The sequence below is a fragment of the Drosophila sechellia genome, chromosome 2R (genome assembly GCF_004382195.2).
Source record: "Drosophila sechellia strain sech25 chromosome 2R, ASM438219v1, whole genome shotgun sequence".
Taxonomy (NCBI): domain Eukaryota; kingdom Metazoa; phylum Arthropoda; class Insecta; order Diptera; family Drosophilidae; genus Drosophila; species Drosophila sechellia.
Window position 1 is genome coordinate 10355450 of NC_045950.1, and position 16668 is coordinate 10372117.

A 16668-nucleotide genomic window follows, 5' to 3' on the forward strand; every position below is an offset into this window, starting at 1 on the left:
TATAAAATTCATTTACTATATATTATATACTCATTGTTCTGTAGATAAAACATTTAGCTTTCAATTTTAAAATGCATTTAATATTTCTAGCAATTATAGATCTTATAAATATGCTTGTGGATTGTTTTTTTTTTTAATTTGGCGCCTGCAACTATCGGCAGTCGGCGATTTATGCAGTAATTGCGCAACTCTGGCAACCCTGGTCGAGGGGGACTCTCAGCTGACTTTTCTGATTGAGCCCTGGAGTTGCGAGTTTTAACGTTTTTGTTCGATTGTCGAACGTTTTGCGCTTGAAAATGCCAGTTCGCAGCGCCTGGGCGTCGAGCAAGGTATGATGCAATCCTCGGACCATGTACCTCTTCACCAAGGCGAATCTCATACGCTTCCTAGCCGGCGCGATATGCTTGTTGCTGGTGCTTAACTTTGTGGGCTTCCGCACCGATGGAGGCAGCGGCACGTCCCTCAGCAAGCTCAGGTAACTAAATCCATTCTATTGCCTGGGCAGAGGTTATCTTATCAATTATTTTTGTGAACGGATGTTAGCATTCGGCGCGTGCACAAGTATGCTCATATCTATGGGAACGATAGCAGCGATGGTGCCGTAGGCGGAGAAGCATCCAGGCTGCCCGCTTCCCCGCTCGCCTTATCGAAAGACAGAGAGCGGGACCAGGAGCTCAATGGCGGACCCAACTCTACCATAAGAACTGTGATTGCCACGGCAAACTTTACTTCCATTCCACAAGACTTAACGCGCTTCCTGCTGGGCACAAAGAAATTTTTGCCCCCGCGACAGAAATCCACATCCGCCCTCCTTACCAACTGCACTGATCCCGATCCCCGTGATGGTAAGCTCGTCTTGGCCCTTTCTTTAGCACGATTTAAAATACGTCTATCATGTTTAGGTGGACCCATCACGCCCAACACGACACTGGAGTCACTGGACGTTATTGAGGCAGAGCTTGGACCTCTACTGCGCCCTGGTGGCGCCTTCGAGCCTGAAAACTGCAATGCACAGCATCACGTGGCCATTGTGGTGCCCTTCCGCGATCGATACGCCCATCTATTAGTTTTCCTGCGCAACATCCACCCATTTCTGATGAAGCAGCGCATCGCCTATCGCATTTTCATTGTAGAGCAGACCAACGGGAAGCCCTTCAATCGGGCTGCCATGATGAACATTGGTTATTTGGAGGCCTTAAAGCTGTACCAGTGGGATTGTTTTATATTCCACGATGTCGATCTTCTGCCTTTGGACGACCGCAATCTTTACAACTGTCCACGTCAGCCGCGGCACATGTCAGTGGCTATAGACACGCTGAACTTCAGGCAAGTACAGCAAAAAAATTTCAAGAATCAATGGTAAATTGATTCACTCCTTTATAGGTTGCCTTATCGATCAATATTTGGAGGTGTTTCCGCAATGACGCGTGAGCACTTTCAGGCCGTAAATGGGTTCTCAAACTCGTTCTTTGGCTGGGGCGGCGAGGATGACGACATGTCCAACAGGTTGAAGCACGCCAACCTATTCATATCAAGGTATCCGGTCAACATAGCCCGCTACAAGATGCTGAAGCATCAGAAGGAAAAGGCCAATCCTAAGCGGTAAGTAGACCATACTATAAACCATTATTTAGACTAAGAAAAATGTATTTTTTTCCCTTTTTTTACAGCTATGAAAACTTACAGAACGGCATGAGCAAAATAGAACAGGATGGAATCAACTCGATAAAGTATTCTATCTACAGCATCAAACAATTCCCAACTTTCACTTGGTACTTAGCAGAGCTAAAGAACTCCGAGCGCAAAAGTTAGCCTGCATAAAAGACAGCGTTACAATACGTGACCTTTCCAACTCTCAAATATGCGTATGTACAAAGGACAACATTACTTTCACGAACGGTAGTCTCTTTTAATAGAATGACAGATCATGGCGGCATGGTTAGAATATTAGGCACATATTGTGTATATGGTAGTAAGTCCAGTAACTATACTCATATTACGATGTAGTATACTTTTAATCCATCATTTAGCTTCAATTCGTAATCCAAGAACAACAATAAGAACTCGTCTCTGTAGCAATAATCCTCCCGTTTCACTACTCAAAGTGCTCAATGATACTTATCTATATAATATACCTCTGTTGATTTTTGTATTGTTTTATGTTGTTTTTAGTTTTTTGTTATTTGACTATAGTGTTTTTTATTAACTTCTCAAAAGACAGCTACACCTATTCCTACAAGGTGAAATGTAGATATTACTTTTGTGATATGCAAATTGTTATTCGATCAGAACGATTTATACCAAAATAAACTTATAAAAACTTTTACTATACCAAAACCCCACGCTAATCGATCCATTCAAAGAGGCATTCAAACAGTTCATCGCTTCGTTTGTTAGATCTCGTTTTTATTATGGTTACTACGTGTATTAGATATAGTATTTATGGCTCTGTAACGACTGAGTTACCATTTAAGTCGCTGTTACGATTATGGTTTATGATTAGTGGGAATTCGGGGGCGCTGGCGAAACGAATAATGGGGGGAATTGGATTCCACGGCTCATTTATTAGTGTTTGGTATGCGGTATGCAAATTTAAGTTAAAACAATTGGCATCGAGTAAACTTTTTGGGCATCCCACTGACGAATTTAAATGCTTGAGCAACAATTTTGAGCAAACTAGTTTGGGTTGAACTACTGAATCCAAAATAAAATGGTATAACAACCGGCTCATCCGTAGATGACGCTTCACAAATTATATACATAGACAATAACGTATAGATATATAGACATAAAATTTGGCAAACAAATTCCGCGTACAACCAATTGACAAGCAGCAAGCCCGATAGAAGTTAGACGACCTAGTAGAGAGCAAACAAAAACACGGGGCAGGATTTAGCGTTAGAACTATTAACGGCAAATATTAGAAACCTATGTACAAGATACGGTCTTCCGGCGATGTCTGCCCACTACATGATGGTGCAGGGCATGGCACAGCAGAGGGGCAGGCAGACGGGCACAACGGCGCCACCGGACTTGGTTTTCGTCTTTGACTTCGAGCCGGACTCGTACTCGTACATTCCGGAACCCTTGGCCCAGCGACCCTGTGGATGTAGGATTATCAGTTATCAGATGTAGGTAAGTATCCAATACTCACGCCTGAGGCAGATCCAGCATGCATCTCCTCGCGCTTCATGACGATGGTGTCGTGTCCGGGTGGATAGTACACCTCTTTTCCCGCCTTGTTCACCGATGGCACATGCTGTTGGTTGGGCGAGGCAACCGCCGTCTCGATTTCACGCTTGCGCACTGGTGTCTCAATGTCCACGCGATCCACATGGTCGGTGGTCTAATAGAGAAGATACGGAGTCAAATCAAAGATCATAAACAGTCACTGCCAAGCATATGTAATTATGATACTATTAAAATGATAAATATCTTATCTTTTTCCATGTGTGGCATTTAGAGGTGCTAACTGAGGTATTATGAGTTCATACAATAGTAATCTCTAACTACCAGTTTTTAGGCAGTGCGATAACGACTTTCGTTCTTATCGGTTTCTTCAAGTTATTAGTGGCTTAATTACTGGCTTGCAAACAAGAAGCTATCACTTATTATTGTTTAAACAAACAGATATTGGAAAGTAACTTCAGTAGCAGTAATAATACTTCAAATACTTACAGTTCCGAATGACTGCATCAGATCGTCCACTCGCTGGGGAGGATTGCTATTCACTGGATATTCGACGCCATCCACGGGGAATGGAGATGGCGAGCCGTAGTCCGGACCACGTCGGTTGTTTGTGTTGGTGGTCGAGGAGTATTTGTAGCTGTAAGTGGTCGAATTCGGGGGATAACCATTTCCATTTTGTGGCTGCTGTGGATACGCGTTGTTTGGCGGCAGCTGCTTTAGCGGGGCGGACTGAGGTAGACCGGGCTCGTAGGGTCCACCGTTTGGCGGTCCGTGGATGCTGTTGACCGTGTTTGAGGTCTCCGTCTCCTTGTAGTAGTAGCGATTCACTCCCGGCTGCAGTGGCGGACTGTGTGGTCCTCCGTAGTTGGGACTGTGAGCCGGACTGCGCGGCGGATAGCGTTGCTGGGGTGGCAGCTCATTGACTGTGTTGACGTGATCCGTCTTGTGGATGTTGTAGATGACCGTACGATTGCCCGGTGGAGTTCCCGCCGGACCCGATCCCAAAGGCAGTTGACGGGGCTGTGGGCTGACGCCGCGAGTGGTGGTCTCCTTGTGCTCCCTGATTTCATACGACTGGTTGCTAACCACCGGACGATCGCTGTTCCTGTTCAACGTGGAGTAGCTCTCCGTGTTGTAAACCACCGTCTGTGGCACATGGCTGGGCTGTGGGTGCGGAACGGGCGACAGCTGCGAGAAGTTCTGACTGGAGTTGTGGCTCTCGTGGTGCTTGTAGCTGCTGCTTAGCGTATTCGAGTTGTTCAGCGTGTGGGTGCGGTTAATGGTGCTGGTGTTGCTGCCGGGACCAGTGGCCGGGATCTCGTAGGTGTAGGTCCTCACCGTGGTGGTCACCTTGGTGCCTGGGGCAGGCAGGATGCCATCGCCCAGAGCGATGTCCTGCAGCTCCTTGTCGATGGTGGTGCCGCTGGTCAACGTCTGATGTGTGCTGCTCGTTGCAGGCAGCAGCTCCACATTGTTGTTAATGGTGCGATTGCTCTCGTAGATCTTCGACTTGCTCTCGTAGTGTCCACCACTTGGGGAGTGGGCTGGAATCGTTTAAAATTAAAGTTTAAGTGTTGCTACTGGAGATGCTCTTCAACTCTTACCCAGAGTATAGGGCTTGTCCTTGGTCTGGAACTCATCCCTCTTCAAGCTGGAGTACTTGGCCGTGGACTGCAGGGTGCTGTAGTCGGTGGGACTGAAGGTCTCCACATCATCAATGAATGGCTGCTGGCCACCGGTGCCCGAGTGCTTGCTGGTCTTGACCACTCGCGTAGTCCTCGTTACGGTGCCCGATGGATCAGTGCGTTCACTGCAACAAAACATCAAAACATTAATCCTTGGAAAGTTACTACAATTTGTGTTCGTGCTCAAACTCACAGTGTCCTATAAGTGGTTCCATTGCTGGGCAGCAGATCGCGTTCCCTGTTGGTTATCTGACGTTCCTGCTTCAGATCCTCCAGCAAGGCATCCAACTGATCTATGTTCTGGTCGGGGGATTTGCCCTGATACGAGACATTGTTGTCGCCAGAACTCGAGTATTGATAGGATGACTTCTTATAGGCGTAGTTCTTGTCGTTCTAAGGAATGACGTATGAGTGATTTACTATCCGATGTGGTCTATAAATCAAGGCTTACCCTGCCCCATTTCGAGGGCTTGTCCCGCAACGAGGATGAGTAATTTTCCGAACTGCTCGAGTACTGCATTTCCAATTAGTTTGTTAGCTGAAACGGAAACCAATATCATTCATAAATTATTCAAATTCTACGTGTGAGTAAGTCCAACGACTCGTGGGTGTCTGCGAGACACGTAATCACGGATTCCGACCCCGAATAGCAGGTTGATTTCGCGTCAAGGCGGTTCGCCAGAATCCCAAGCATTTTTCCCCACCCACGCCAATGTCCATGTTCGAACATGGCCGCATTCGCCACTCTGAAGTGAGAACTTTTTGGCGCATTAATGGAAGCTTAAGTCATCTGAAGTGGGCATCACTTGAGCACACAAAGCATGGAATACCAATCCACAATGGATCCGATGAACAGACGGAGCCTGTCATGCGAAGATGAAATGCTCTAGAAAGCGGTGGAGATGGTTCTTAAGGGGCAGTCCTTACAGAACTTAAGTCTACTTGGTAAAGATGGGCTGTCCATCATCCATAAGCTTCCAACTTGAAAAATATTCAAACTATAGTCTTGATTTGAGAATTCTGTGGTTATAACCTATATTACAATATACATATCAGATTAGTTTTATCAATGAGATTATGCAGATTATATAGATAAGTTATGATAATATGGTTATCTGACAAAGGAAAACTTTTATTATCATGAAAATGTATTCTCTCATCTTCATAAACTATATTATTAGATAGATGCAATTTTCTCCATTTTATGGCTATAAATTTCCATGTTGATATCTACAATAATCGATACAAATTTATTTGTCAGCTCACAAGCTTTTAATTTGAACAATAAATTCACACAACCTTGAAGTTTCAAGGCAAAGTATTAATAATAAATGTGTTATATTTTAATGGACCATTTACCCATTTTGAGGACCTTAAAATAATAATACCCTTTGGCAGAGAAACCAAAAGTGCTGGCATTGATTTTCAGAACTGACACACACAGGCAAAAAACAAAAAACCAAAAAAACTGACAAAAGACAGAGGCACAAAGTCGAAATTTCAATGTCAAACTGGTTTTCACTTTCGGCGGCGTGTCCTTAAACTCCTTTTTTGTCTGGCCCGAAATATATGCAAACATATGTATGTGTATATAAATACATGTATGAATGCAGTTTTTTCTCGATTGTCAGAGATAACCTTCGGGTGAGAGATAGTCGGAGATGATGCAAAAATCCGAGAAGGATGACCGACTACCGACTAGCGACGATGATGTCATAAGACGACGCTTTGTGACAGCAACTGCATTAAACGTCAACGCAAATTGGAGCTTAAGTAATCAAATCAAGGCGAGCTAAATAAATCACCTTTGAATGGAAAATGGATGGAGGGGTGAAGGGGTAGAGGAGGGTGGATGGGCATGGGGGATGCCACATGCCATATGGTCAACGGAATACAGCTAATAAAGAAATAAAGCCACATAAAACACGAATAATAATGCCTCACGTCAGACAAATACACGCATAAAATAGCCCAATAGAATATTAGATAAAAGGCCAAATCTAATTGATGCCGCCGCCACCTCCAACGAAACCTCCCCCCACACTTCCCCGCAAGCCACCCACTACTATATACGCACACTATATAGCTCGGTTCGTCCGATCTCAGCACGTTTTTAGCAGTTCTCTGGGCCTCCGATTGGCGACAAAAACAAACACAAACACAAATGACCGGAGAGCGGAGCGCATGGTTTGTTTTTGCATATGTACACCAGGCAGCTCAGAAATGATCTCATATACGGGGACTTTGGAGCTCTGGGGAGCAGAAACATGTTGCTGTCTGTCTGGCGATCGGAATTAACCCGTTGAGGCACTAACGTGCCATTTTAGCACTTTGAGCCAAGAACTGAATGCTCGGTTAGTTTTGCAGTTTTATGAATGAAAAACTTGGCATTTATGAGTTTTGTGATAAAGATAAAGCCCACTTTACTACTTTCCAGTTAAGGCCAACTTAATATTAGACTACTATCTTTATAAGGCTCGAGAAAGTTTGCCAGCGATGAGAAACCATACAACTTAATTGTATTTCTAAAAAGGAACAAACTAATCAATTACATTTTTCGAAAAATGTATTCTGATATTTCCATTTTCTTAAGACAAAATATTATAACTTAAAGTTCAAGGACCAATTCCTGAAGTACACATAATCTACAAATAACTTTACGTACCTCACGGTAATTCTTCTCAAACGTAAACATTTATCTTAAAAGGTGGGATGTTTGTTATGAATCACAGATTGAAATATGGAAAAATAGCAATTTTGAAAAATCGTAGGAGTTTCAACAGAAAATTCAGAGAATTTTTTGGCATTATGTTGATTTAACACGTAACAAATAAGTGTTTTTGGAGATTATAAATCTAAATTAAAATGGTTAATAAATTGTTTGGTATGTCGATTTAATCATCAGTTCAAAATAGATATTCAAAGGAAAAAATGTTGAAAACAAACGATTTTCCAACAAAAATTGTCTTTGGGTTAAGCCAATCAAGTGGGCGTGGCTGCGCAAAGGGGAAGCGAGAGTGCTGATCACAGATCACCAAATGCCATATAGCATACGTAGGCAATGGCAAACAAACTCGTAAAATAAACAAATATCGGGCCAACAACGAGTTTGAAATGGCCAAAATAAAAAGCGAAGGTGTTGTCGTCGTCGCTCGCGTTCTGTTGTTGAAATTTCGGAAAATCAAATATCGAAACGTAGGCGAAATCTAACGTCTATATATGCGCCAGGCATGTATCACTATCTATATGTAGATATGTTTATGTTCGTTCTACCAGCGGTGCGAGTGTGTGTTTTGCGTATCTGTGTGTCGAGTTGCCAATTTGTGGCACCCACACAAGGCGAACTTCGAAAACAATCCACGAGTTCAAGTCAGGCGGACATAAACAAGTTGTAGACGCCGTTTGAACTTGGCTAAATTAAACGAAAGTTTAGTGAGCGTACGATTCGGATACAGATGCAAAGATACACAGATACATTTACTGGGCGAATTTCCGAGCGAAGTCTTTTCGACTTTTCGACTTTTGCCGAGCCATTTTATTTCGTATTTCTTTTTTTTCTCATTTTCGTCGGTTGGTATATGAAAACAAATAATTCTATTTTTAGTTCACTGCCACTGTTCTTTCAATTTGAATACTGCGCCGTTCCGTCGGGAAATAAATCGAGTGTACGTACGAGTGCCCACCGTACATGAATCATCTGGCCAAGAAGAGATACACAAGCAATAGCGATCCGCCAGATACATCGCTACATGGCCGAGGAGGATGCGTTTTCGAATTTCACTTCAAAAAGCGAGTACTTCCACGTTCATGTAAGGCAGCGACTACAGCCACTGCCACTGCGACCACGACCACGACACGTAGGGAAAACTAGTTTCTAACTGCGGTTTTCGAGCTCGTCTTCCAAACACCAAGCACCGAACAGCAAAGAGCCCCAACAGCCCACACACTATCTACATATGTATCTTTCTATCTATCGCCGTTTGTATGTGGCTCTTTATGTACAAATACTTGCAGCACTCACTGTGCACTTTTCCAAAACTCCAAAAACGCAACGTACGTCCAAGTACAGTTCAATTGGGGAGGGAAATTCTCTTCGTTGTGCGGGAAGTTCGTTGGTCAGTGTATTAGTGTTCGATCGCTCCCAGCACAAAAGTGTAACGGTGCGCGCAGTGTAAGTTTCTCGTTGTGTTCACGATTCGGATGCGGATCTTAACGCGTCGCTAGCTCGGGCGGTACTGAGGCTCACGATCCTCACTTGCCACCAGCGATCCCGATCCCCACCAGTGCGATCCGATCCCATCCGATGGCAACTTGCCGGAGACCTGTTCGCCCGAGAGCATCTCTCGCTCGGTTTTGGTTTTCAGAGCTTGCAAAGCTTTTCGCTCTCCGTAACTAATGCCGATTGATCAAACAATAGAGGTTAGGAGGTTAGGGTATCTGATAACCTATGCTAAATGCTCTTCAATAAGTCTACGTCCTTTAAATGTCCATGTTTTCGAAATTCACTCACAAACCTATCATAACCAATTCATTTTTAAATCAACTTCAGTATAGAAATATCAGTTCAAAATGGGCGTATTTTTAATAAAAATATTTCTGTACTCAAACATTTTTTTTTAACTATATGTAAGTACTGTCAACACACGTATCTAAATGATAAACATGACATTCACTTCTTTTTGCTAGCCTGTTACCTAACAATTACTTTCCTGATAACCCGCTCCTAAGTTTGAACCTCGAAACAAAGCTTAACGATTAAAATTCACTTAAACCTGCAACAATTTGACTTTCAAAACGCGTGCTGATTTCATTAGCATGTGACTGTAAACCAAAATCAGCAAACAAATTTAAAATTTACACCAGCTTAGTTTTTAGCTTCAAAGAGCAGGTGCACTAACTAAACAAAAACAAATGTGATTTTTTTTACAGGGTAAACCTTTCTATAACTTATTTAGTAGGTCAAATAATAATTAAATTCTCAACACACAACTGTTCAAAATGTATGCTATTCAAAAGATGCTCCACTTTTTGCCAAACTGTGAGCTGCAATTTAATAACAAAGTTTAATGAAAAAAGCTCATTCAGATGCCCCGCATTCCAATTACTCGATACAAAAGATTCAAGTGTTTTCATTTTATTTACTCGTATTGCAGTAGAGCCGTCCAAGATTATAATGATCAGTTAATCTGCAGTTGATAAGCTTTTTTATAAAAAACAAGGACCGATCATGCCGGTTACATCTGAATGTAGCAGCCGTTACGTTATTACGATACTTAAGGTAGACAATAGCGGTTGGTCAGGCAATGGAGACCTAGTCCTTGGCGGGCACCTCAATGACGCGGGGCTTGTCGATGATGCGTGCGGTCTTATTGCCCTTCTCAACGATGCCGATGATCCAGGCCTGGTAGCCCTCCTGCTTCTCGATGTCCTTGCAATAGGCAGCGGCCTGCTCTCGCGGCAGGCAGATCAGTAATCCCCCCGAGGTCTCCGCCGAGTGGCCCTGCAGCAGCTGGAACATGTTGCCGCAGGCTTTGGCCACAGCAGCCATCTTGGCGATCACCGGCAGATTGTGAATAACAAAGGAGACATCCTTCTTCTGATGTGCAGCCAGGGTTTGAGCGTGGCCTAGCAGTCCGAATCCAGTGATATCGGTGGCTCCGTGGGCATTGTACTTGTGCATGAGGCGAGCGGCTACACGGTTGAGGCGTGCCATAGAGTTCATCGCCCGGTGGTAGGCCTTGCGTACATCTTCTTCGGACACCACCAGCTTGATGCGGTTCCAGCGCTCCGGCTGGTCAATCCACTGGTGGGCATTCACGGCCACCTGGGTGCCCAGGGGCTTGGTTAGCACCAGTACATCCCCCACCACGGCGTTATCTGGCACAATATACTCATTTGGCTGGCAAATGGTCGAGGCAACCCCACCAATGGTGCACCAGGGATTGACCACGCTCTGGCCTCCCGTCACAGTGGTGCCTGCCTCCAAAGCGGAGTCCTTAAAGCCTCGCATTATCAGCGGAATGACCACGTCACGCTCCTTCTCTGTCATCTTGGTACTGACCGCCAACAGCATCAGCATGTTATCGCAATCTGTGACTCCCATGGCATACAGATCGCTGAGGACATTGGCGCACGCAATTTTGCCCATCATGTAGGGATCATCGACAATGGGGTAGAAGAAGTCAGTGGTCTGCACCAGGCAGAGTCCGCCGTGTCGCAGCGGAATGACGGAGCAGTCCAGGCCAATACCGATCCGGGGAATGGCCACGTTGAGGAACTGCGGCTCCTGGTCCTGGGCGGAGTAGTCCTGCTGCAGGGCAGACACCAGCTTGGAGAGTACATCCTGCGGCACTTTGCAGCCGCGCCCCTTTAGATCAGCGAAGCGTGTGAGGCGGAAGGAAGCATCCAAATCGTGGGCTGTTGGATCGAATGGACGACGCAGCTCGGCGTCGCCACCGCCATGGAGCTCCAAGTGGGCCGAGTTCAGCACATCAGCGGCGTAGCTCATCTTGCTTTATAGCTGTGGATGGGGGATGCAAAGAACAGAATGTAAGTAGTGGCTTTAACCGATTAACGCACTTTTGCCGCGCAATAAACACGTAGTGGGCTAACTCTATGCAGCGAGTAACTCGCGTTCTCCCCGGCCACCAATACAACAGCGCTCAGACGTGTATGTACACGGATTTTCTGCCGCGTGTGTGTAGCGCGGTCTGTGATTGGCTGCTGTCGCGATGGCGGCTAAAACGGGCGAAGTCAGTATTTCTCCCTGTCGGCGAGGCGAGCAACGTGAACAATGCCCACTCATTTCAATTGGAAAATGCCAAAAAAGTGCGCGCTTTGCATTGGCCATTTGGTTTGTTGCTTTCGTTTGTCTCTTGGTACTTACGTTTGCTTGTGCGATTGTACAACGATAATTGTAGGGTAACGTTAGCAAATTATATTTATTTTGCGCCTGGTTTTTGCTTTTCCAACGAGCGAGATGTCACAACAGGGTTGTATTAGCGTGTGCGGCTGATTCGATATATGGGTTGCCGATAGTCTGAAGCGATGGTTTAACGGGGCTGCCAACTCGCCCAAAATCTATCGATTGTATTGTGCGCCAAGGGTAAAATAAATAAAAATATGTTAAAACCGCGGAATAAATGGGGGAATCCAAGTGGAAACTGTGCTTAGCTGTGCTCCGACTTTCGGGAACACTCAAAAAAGTTGGCATTAATTAAATTAAACGGTGTTAGAGCTCCAAAGTGCTGGCCACAAAGAGCGCACAAGAGCGGACCGTGAAAACCTGTTGCGCCAGCAGAGCGAAAAGTAAAAGTAGAAGAAACCATTTACCTTTGTTCGTTGATAAGACAAGTTAACTTAACTTCACAGCCCAACAAAAAACCCAACTCATTCGAGCGGTACATCGTTAAACAAAGAACTACATATTCCAGGAAATCGAAACCCACACAAAAAACTTGAGCAACGAACTTGGTTTTGGGCCATGGGATAAACTAAATAAAAACGGTGACGAAATCGTTAAAACATGATTCAGCTACGCCTGCGCACTCTCGTTTTGCTGCACTTCATTGCCCTGGCCAGTTCGGAATATGTGTATGGCGAACCCGAATTCAAATGCCCCAAAAAGTGAGTTATCCCAAATATATTACATATTTCTTCACTAATATGGTGTTTTTTTTTTTAATCAGATCCAAGGCCTTGTATCCCTGCGAATGTGTAAAGGGCAGTGATAATGGCCTCTACATTCGGTGCGAAAATACCAACTTGGCTACTTTGTCCGTAGCCCTCCAGAATTTGGCCTCTTTTGGTATGCCCATCGAGGAGTTGACCATCTACAGAGGACATTTCGGTGCGTACTTCTACAAGTCCCTTCCGTCTGTTAAGCTAAAGAATCAAATTTTCTTTCTAGTTCGTTTGTATGGGCCACTATTTGTTCATATCAAAGCACGAATGCTGATCATAGAAGAAACACCATTGGCCACCATTGATGATTATGTTTTCTACGGAGTAAATAATACTTTGGAGCAACTGCATCTACTTCGCACAAATCTAAGCCACGTTGGTTTACTAGGATTCGGCGTAAGAATTAAATTATATACCGATAACATCGCTATCTAAACGGGAAATACTTTTTTCAGATTCTAGGAAAAGCTAAGGAACTCGTAATCGATGGTCATGCATTCCAACAGCTACCCAAGGATCTATTTGCTGGCCAAGAGATCGCCAACAGTCTGGGAATCATACGTGTGACCAATGGTAACCTAAGTGATCTGCCTATTGAGACTTTCCAGCCGTTGCGAAAACTAAAAACGCTCGACTTGCATGGAAATCAATTGGAGAATCTGAAGCGCAACCAGTTCAAGAATCTAAGAGAATTAGAGGTGCTGGATATAAGTCACAACCAGATTAAAAAGCTGGAGGCACAGCACATAGCTGATCTGACAAAGCTGGGATGGTGCAACGTTTCTCATAATGCCTTAAGCGAACTTAGTCGTGGAACTTTTGCCAGAAACTCTGTGCTGAAGGTGCTCCATCTGTCCCACAACCAGATTTCACGCTTGGATGCGAATAGTTTTAGGGGTATGCGTTTCCTCCGTCGTCTTTTCCTCAGTGATAATGCGCTCACGGATATTGGTCGTGGTACTTTCGGCTCGATTGCTCGCATTGGAACTATTGATCTTGCACGCAACCGTCTTAAGAAGATCGAGTTCCAGATGTTTACTCAGATGAACTATGTGGAGGTACAATTGCTAATACAAAATTTAAAAAATGTAACTACTAATTGATGCTTTGCAGTTGCTCGATTTGGCGGAAAACAACATAACCAAGATTGAAAAGAACTCTTTCAAGGATATTTACCAGGCTATCATAAACGTATCCCATAACGCTTTGGAACTTATTGAAACAGCTGCATTTGAAAATTGTGTAAACATCACGGTTCTTGACTTGTCCCACAACCGGTTAGCCAACTTTTCGCGTCGCAGCTTCGATGAGACCACTTTTGCGACCTATTTTCAGCTAAGCTATAACAATCTTACCAATTTGGCACAGGTAATAGTAAAAGCTTTTAAAGTTAAACGATTATTTGATTTATTTTAGACTACAGATTCCCATTCAAAATATGACAGGCTTGAAAGTATTGAATGCCTCGTACAACAGCATTACCGACATACCCAAAAATTGTTTTCCGAAGCTCTATGAACTGCACACCATCGATGTCTCGCACAATAACATTTCCAGCATATTTAATGGAGTTTTTCAAAACCTATTCTCGCTACGCTCAATTGATCTTAGCCATAATAGCATGAGGGAAATCAAGTCGTCGACATTTGGCACTTTGCCAACCCTCTTAGAAATGGATCTGAGTCATAACGAACTGGTATCCGTAGTGCGAGGATCGCTGGCCAAGTTGACCAGTTTGCGACAGCTGTATTTGAATAATAATCAATTGGAAAAGCTTTTCCAATTGCCTATTTCCCTAAATGAACTCTACTTCAGCCATAACAGACTGACTAATATACCATCGGGCACCTGGCCAGTGATGAACTCACTGATCTACTTGGACCTGAGCCATAATCAGCTGGGGGATAGTCTAAATGGGGAAAGTTTTACTGGTCTGTTGGTGGTGCAACGACTGAAGCTGCAAAACAATGGCATCAGTCAGCCACCAAAGGATGCGGTGGCTGTCATGTCGACACTGCAGTACTTATACTTGGAGGTGAGCAAATGCTATAAAATTCCTAACTTCCTAACTCATCCAACTTTTCATTTAGAACAACAATATTACGACCTTGGAGCGAAGTGCCTTTGGTAAGCTGCCCGTCTTGTTTGAGTTAAATCTGTATGGTAACGAAGTTAAGGACATAAGGTAAGATTTATCTAAATTGTGTATATTTTATTTATAATATTACTAATAATCCTTTTATAACTTCTAGCAAGCGAGCTTTTGAGGGCCTGCTGCAGCTGCTCACTTTAAATTTGTCATCGAACGGAATCCAGACTCTGCAAAATGACATCTTCATTGGTCTGCCATCTCTGCGAAGCCTTGATTTATCCTTCAATTCCCTTACCAAATTGGACAACAAAACCAATGGTGTCCTGGATGATTTACTCAGTTTGGAAAGCTTAGATTTGAGTCACAATCGTATAAGTTTTGTGACCAAGAAAACCTTTCCTTCTCATCAGTACATTCCGTACAACCTAAGAAACCTGAACCTAAGCTACAATTTGATGCCCATACTGACCTATGATATTACCTTTGGCACCAAAAAGCTGGTTCGGTTGGATGTATCCCACAATCAGATCAACGATCTAAGGAGAGGAGTTATTTCTAATTTCACTTCACTTCAAAGTTTGGACATGTCTCACAATGATCTATCGAATCTGAAGTCTGAAGAGCACATCTTTGACCTGCCTCAAAACTTAACTCGCTTGGACCTTTCCCACAACAAAATCTACCACTTGCCGTTCGCCAATCTGGTGAAAGTGAAATCCCTGAAATATGTTGATCTTACCAACAATAGTCTGGAGGATGTGCCCGCTTCGATAGTGGGTAGCATGCGTAATGGTAGCCAAGTGCTTCTGGCCGGAAATCCTCTGCACTGCGGCTGCAATGCACGACCTTTGAAGTACTTTATGCTGCAGCAAACAATAGCTGGTGAGGATTTGCAGAGTATTTACTGCGGAACTCCGGCTTTGATCAAGGACAAGCAGCTCATATCATTGGACGATGAGTATCTGCACTGCGCCGAGGATGAGCAAGAGATGTATAAGGGGATTGACTATGAACAGCTTACAGATGTCCGATTCCGAGAAGTGAAAACGTATGCACATTTTGCAGTTTAAACTTATAGTAATTTATAATCCTTGTAAATTTTTCACATAGCAACAAAGCTGGCATGTTGACCCTAAGCTGGTATGTCTCCGGCTTTTCAGACGTCTCAGACTTCCACGTTTATATCCGTAGTAGCAGAAACGATGTGCTTCACCAGTCGGACTATGCCTATAACAATCGCACTGCCCAAATCCCGCTGGAAGAGCTCTCGACGCTGGGAGAAGAGAAACTGCGTGGCGCTGAGATATGTATAGTATCCCGGGATAGCGATGGAAATACGCGGAAGTGGTTCTCGGGGCAGTGCCAGCAGATACCGTCGCTGAAGCGACCCCGGACTTTCTTCTTCGGAAACTTTCAGGTCCGGGGAGGCGTTTCCCGGACCTCCAGCAGCCTACCTCATTGCCTTTTGTATATAATACTCGTTTTATTTGTTGCCAGATTCTAGTTAGCACGGGAAAACTGTGCAACAAGATTATTATCTTAATAAGTATACTCGAAAATGATTGTAATTGTGCACTTTATGTAAAAATCGTTTTAAGTTCGTATCGATGTGATAAAATTAATCTTGAAAAGAGATCAGATTGTCCTTGATCTTTGATCCCATTGTTGGCCGTGTGCTTGTGTGTGTCGCTGTGGCCATGGCTCACTGTAAGGACACGCTGTGCTCTGACCTTACAGCTGAACATGTGCGCGACGCCCTATTATCACAGCCGTGCGCACATGTATTTGTTTACTTGGACGCCGCCTCGCGTGGGCAGCGCAATTCAGAAAGCGTTGGAGCCCACAGCCAACCCAACGGGCCAGCTGATGGCTGATGGCCCAGGCTGGCTGACTTTCATTCAGGGCGAAAACAAAGGCTGTAATCCGAAGTGCTTCTCGGCTCGGCGGATTCATTCTCAACTCGGACTCGGCTCCTGTTTGTGCAGCGGGAGCGGACAAAAGGACTGCGAGCGAGTGAAA

At 44.3% G+C, this 16668-nt stretch overlaps 4 protein-coding genes across 7 annotated transcripts; 2 read left to right on the plus strand and 2 right to left on the minus strand.

Annotated features, from left to right (window-relative positions):
• The first annotated feature begins 215 nt into the window (after nucleotides 1-215).
• LOC6609118 (beta-1,4-N-acetylgalactosaminyltransferase bre-4) lies at nucleotides 216-2337 on the plus strand. Its single transcript, XM_002033784.2, has 5 exons — nucleotides 216-475; nucleotides 544-845; nucleotides 903-1326; nucleotides 1384-1602; nucleotides 1671-2337. The coding sequence occupies exons 1-5, from the start codon at nucleotides 351-353 to the stop codon at nucleotides 1810-1812; spliced, it is 1212 nt and encodes a 403-aa protein (XP_002033820.1). The 5' UTR covers nucleotides 216-350; the 3' UTR covers nucleotides 1813-2337.
• A 48-nt stretch (nucleotides 2338-2385) lies between these two features.
• Nucleotides 2386-9119, minus strand: LOC6609119. Its single transcript, XM_032715286.1, has 7 exons — nucleotides 8896-9119; nucleotides 5326-5412; nucleotides 5068-5267; nucleotides 4794-4999; nucleotides 3679-4733; nucleotides 3155-3346; nucleotides 2386-3101 (listed from the first exon to the last, which is right to left on the minus strand). Exons 2-7 carry the CDS (start codon nucleotides 5392-5394, stop codon nucleotides 2967-2969), a joined length of 1857 nt encoding a protein of 618 aa, XP_032571177.1. The 5' UTR covers nucleotides 5395-5412; nucleotides 8896-9119; the 3' UTR covers nucleotides 2386-2966.
• An 873-nt stretch (nucleotides 9120-9992) lies between these two features.
• Nucleotides 9993-11883, minus strand: LOC6609120 (inactive selenide, water dikinase-like protein). The gene is made up of 2 exons (XM_002033786.2): nucleotides 11761-11883; nucleotides 9993-11394 (listed from the first exon to the last, which is right to left on the minus strand). The coding sequence occupies exon 2, from the start codon at nucleotides 11380-11382 to the stop codon at nucleotides 10186-10188; it is 1197 nt and encodes a 398-aa protein (XP_002033822.1). The 5' UTR covers nucleotides 11383-11394; nucleotides 11761-11883; the 3' UTR covers nucleotides 9993-10185.
• A 125-nt stretch (nucleotides 11884-12008) lies between these two features.
• On the plus strand, nucleotides 12009-16284 carry LOC6609121 (insulin-like growth factor-binding protein complex acid labile subunit). Of its 4 annotated transcripts, XM_032715282.1 has the most exons (10): nucleotides 12014-12182; nucleotides 12246-12500; nucleotides 12563-12723; nucleotides 12784-12953; nucleotides 13013-13615; nucleotides 13671-13925; nucleotides 13981-14592; nucleotides 14648-14742; nucleotides 14810-15697; nucleotides 15760-16284. In XM_032715282.1, exons 2-10 carry the CDS (start codon nucleotides 12400-12402, stop codon nucleotides 16151-16153), a joined length of 3279 nt encoding a protein of 1092 aa, XP_032571173.1. In that variant the 5' UTR covers nucleotides 12014-12182; nucleotides 12246-12399; the 3' UTR covers nucleotides 16154-16284. The 4 variants fall into 4 exon arrangements, with proteins under 4 accessions (XP_032571176.1, XP_032571173.1, XP_032571174.1 ...); XM_032715283.1 differs by lacking the exon at nucleotides 12014-12182 and having other exon boundaries at nucleotides 12206-12500; XM_032715285.1 differs by lacking the exons at nucleotides 14648-14742; nucleotides 14810-15697; nucleotides 15760-16284 and having other exon boundaries at nucleotides 12009-12182; nucleotides 14003-14091.
• Nucleotides 16285-16668: the final 384 nt, after the last annotated feature.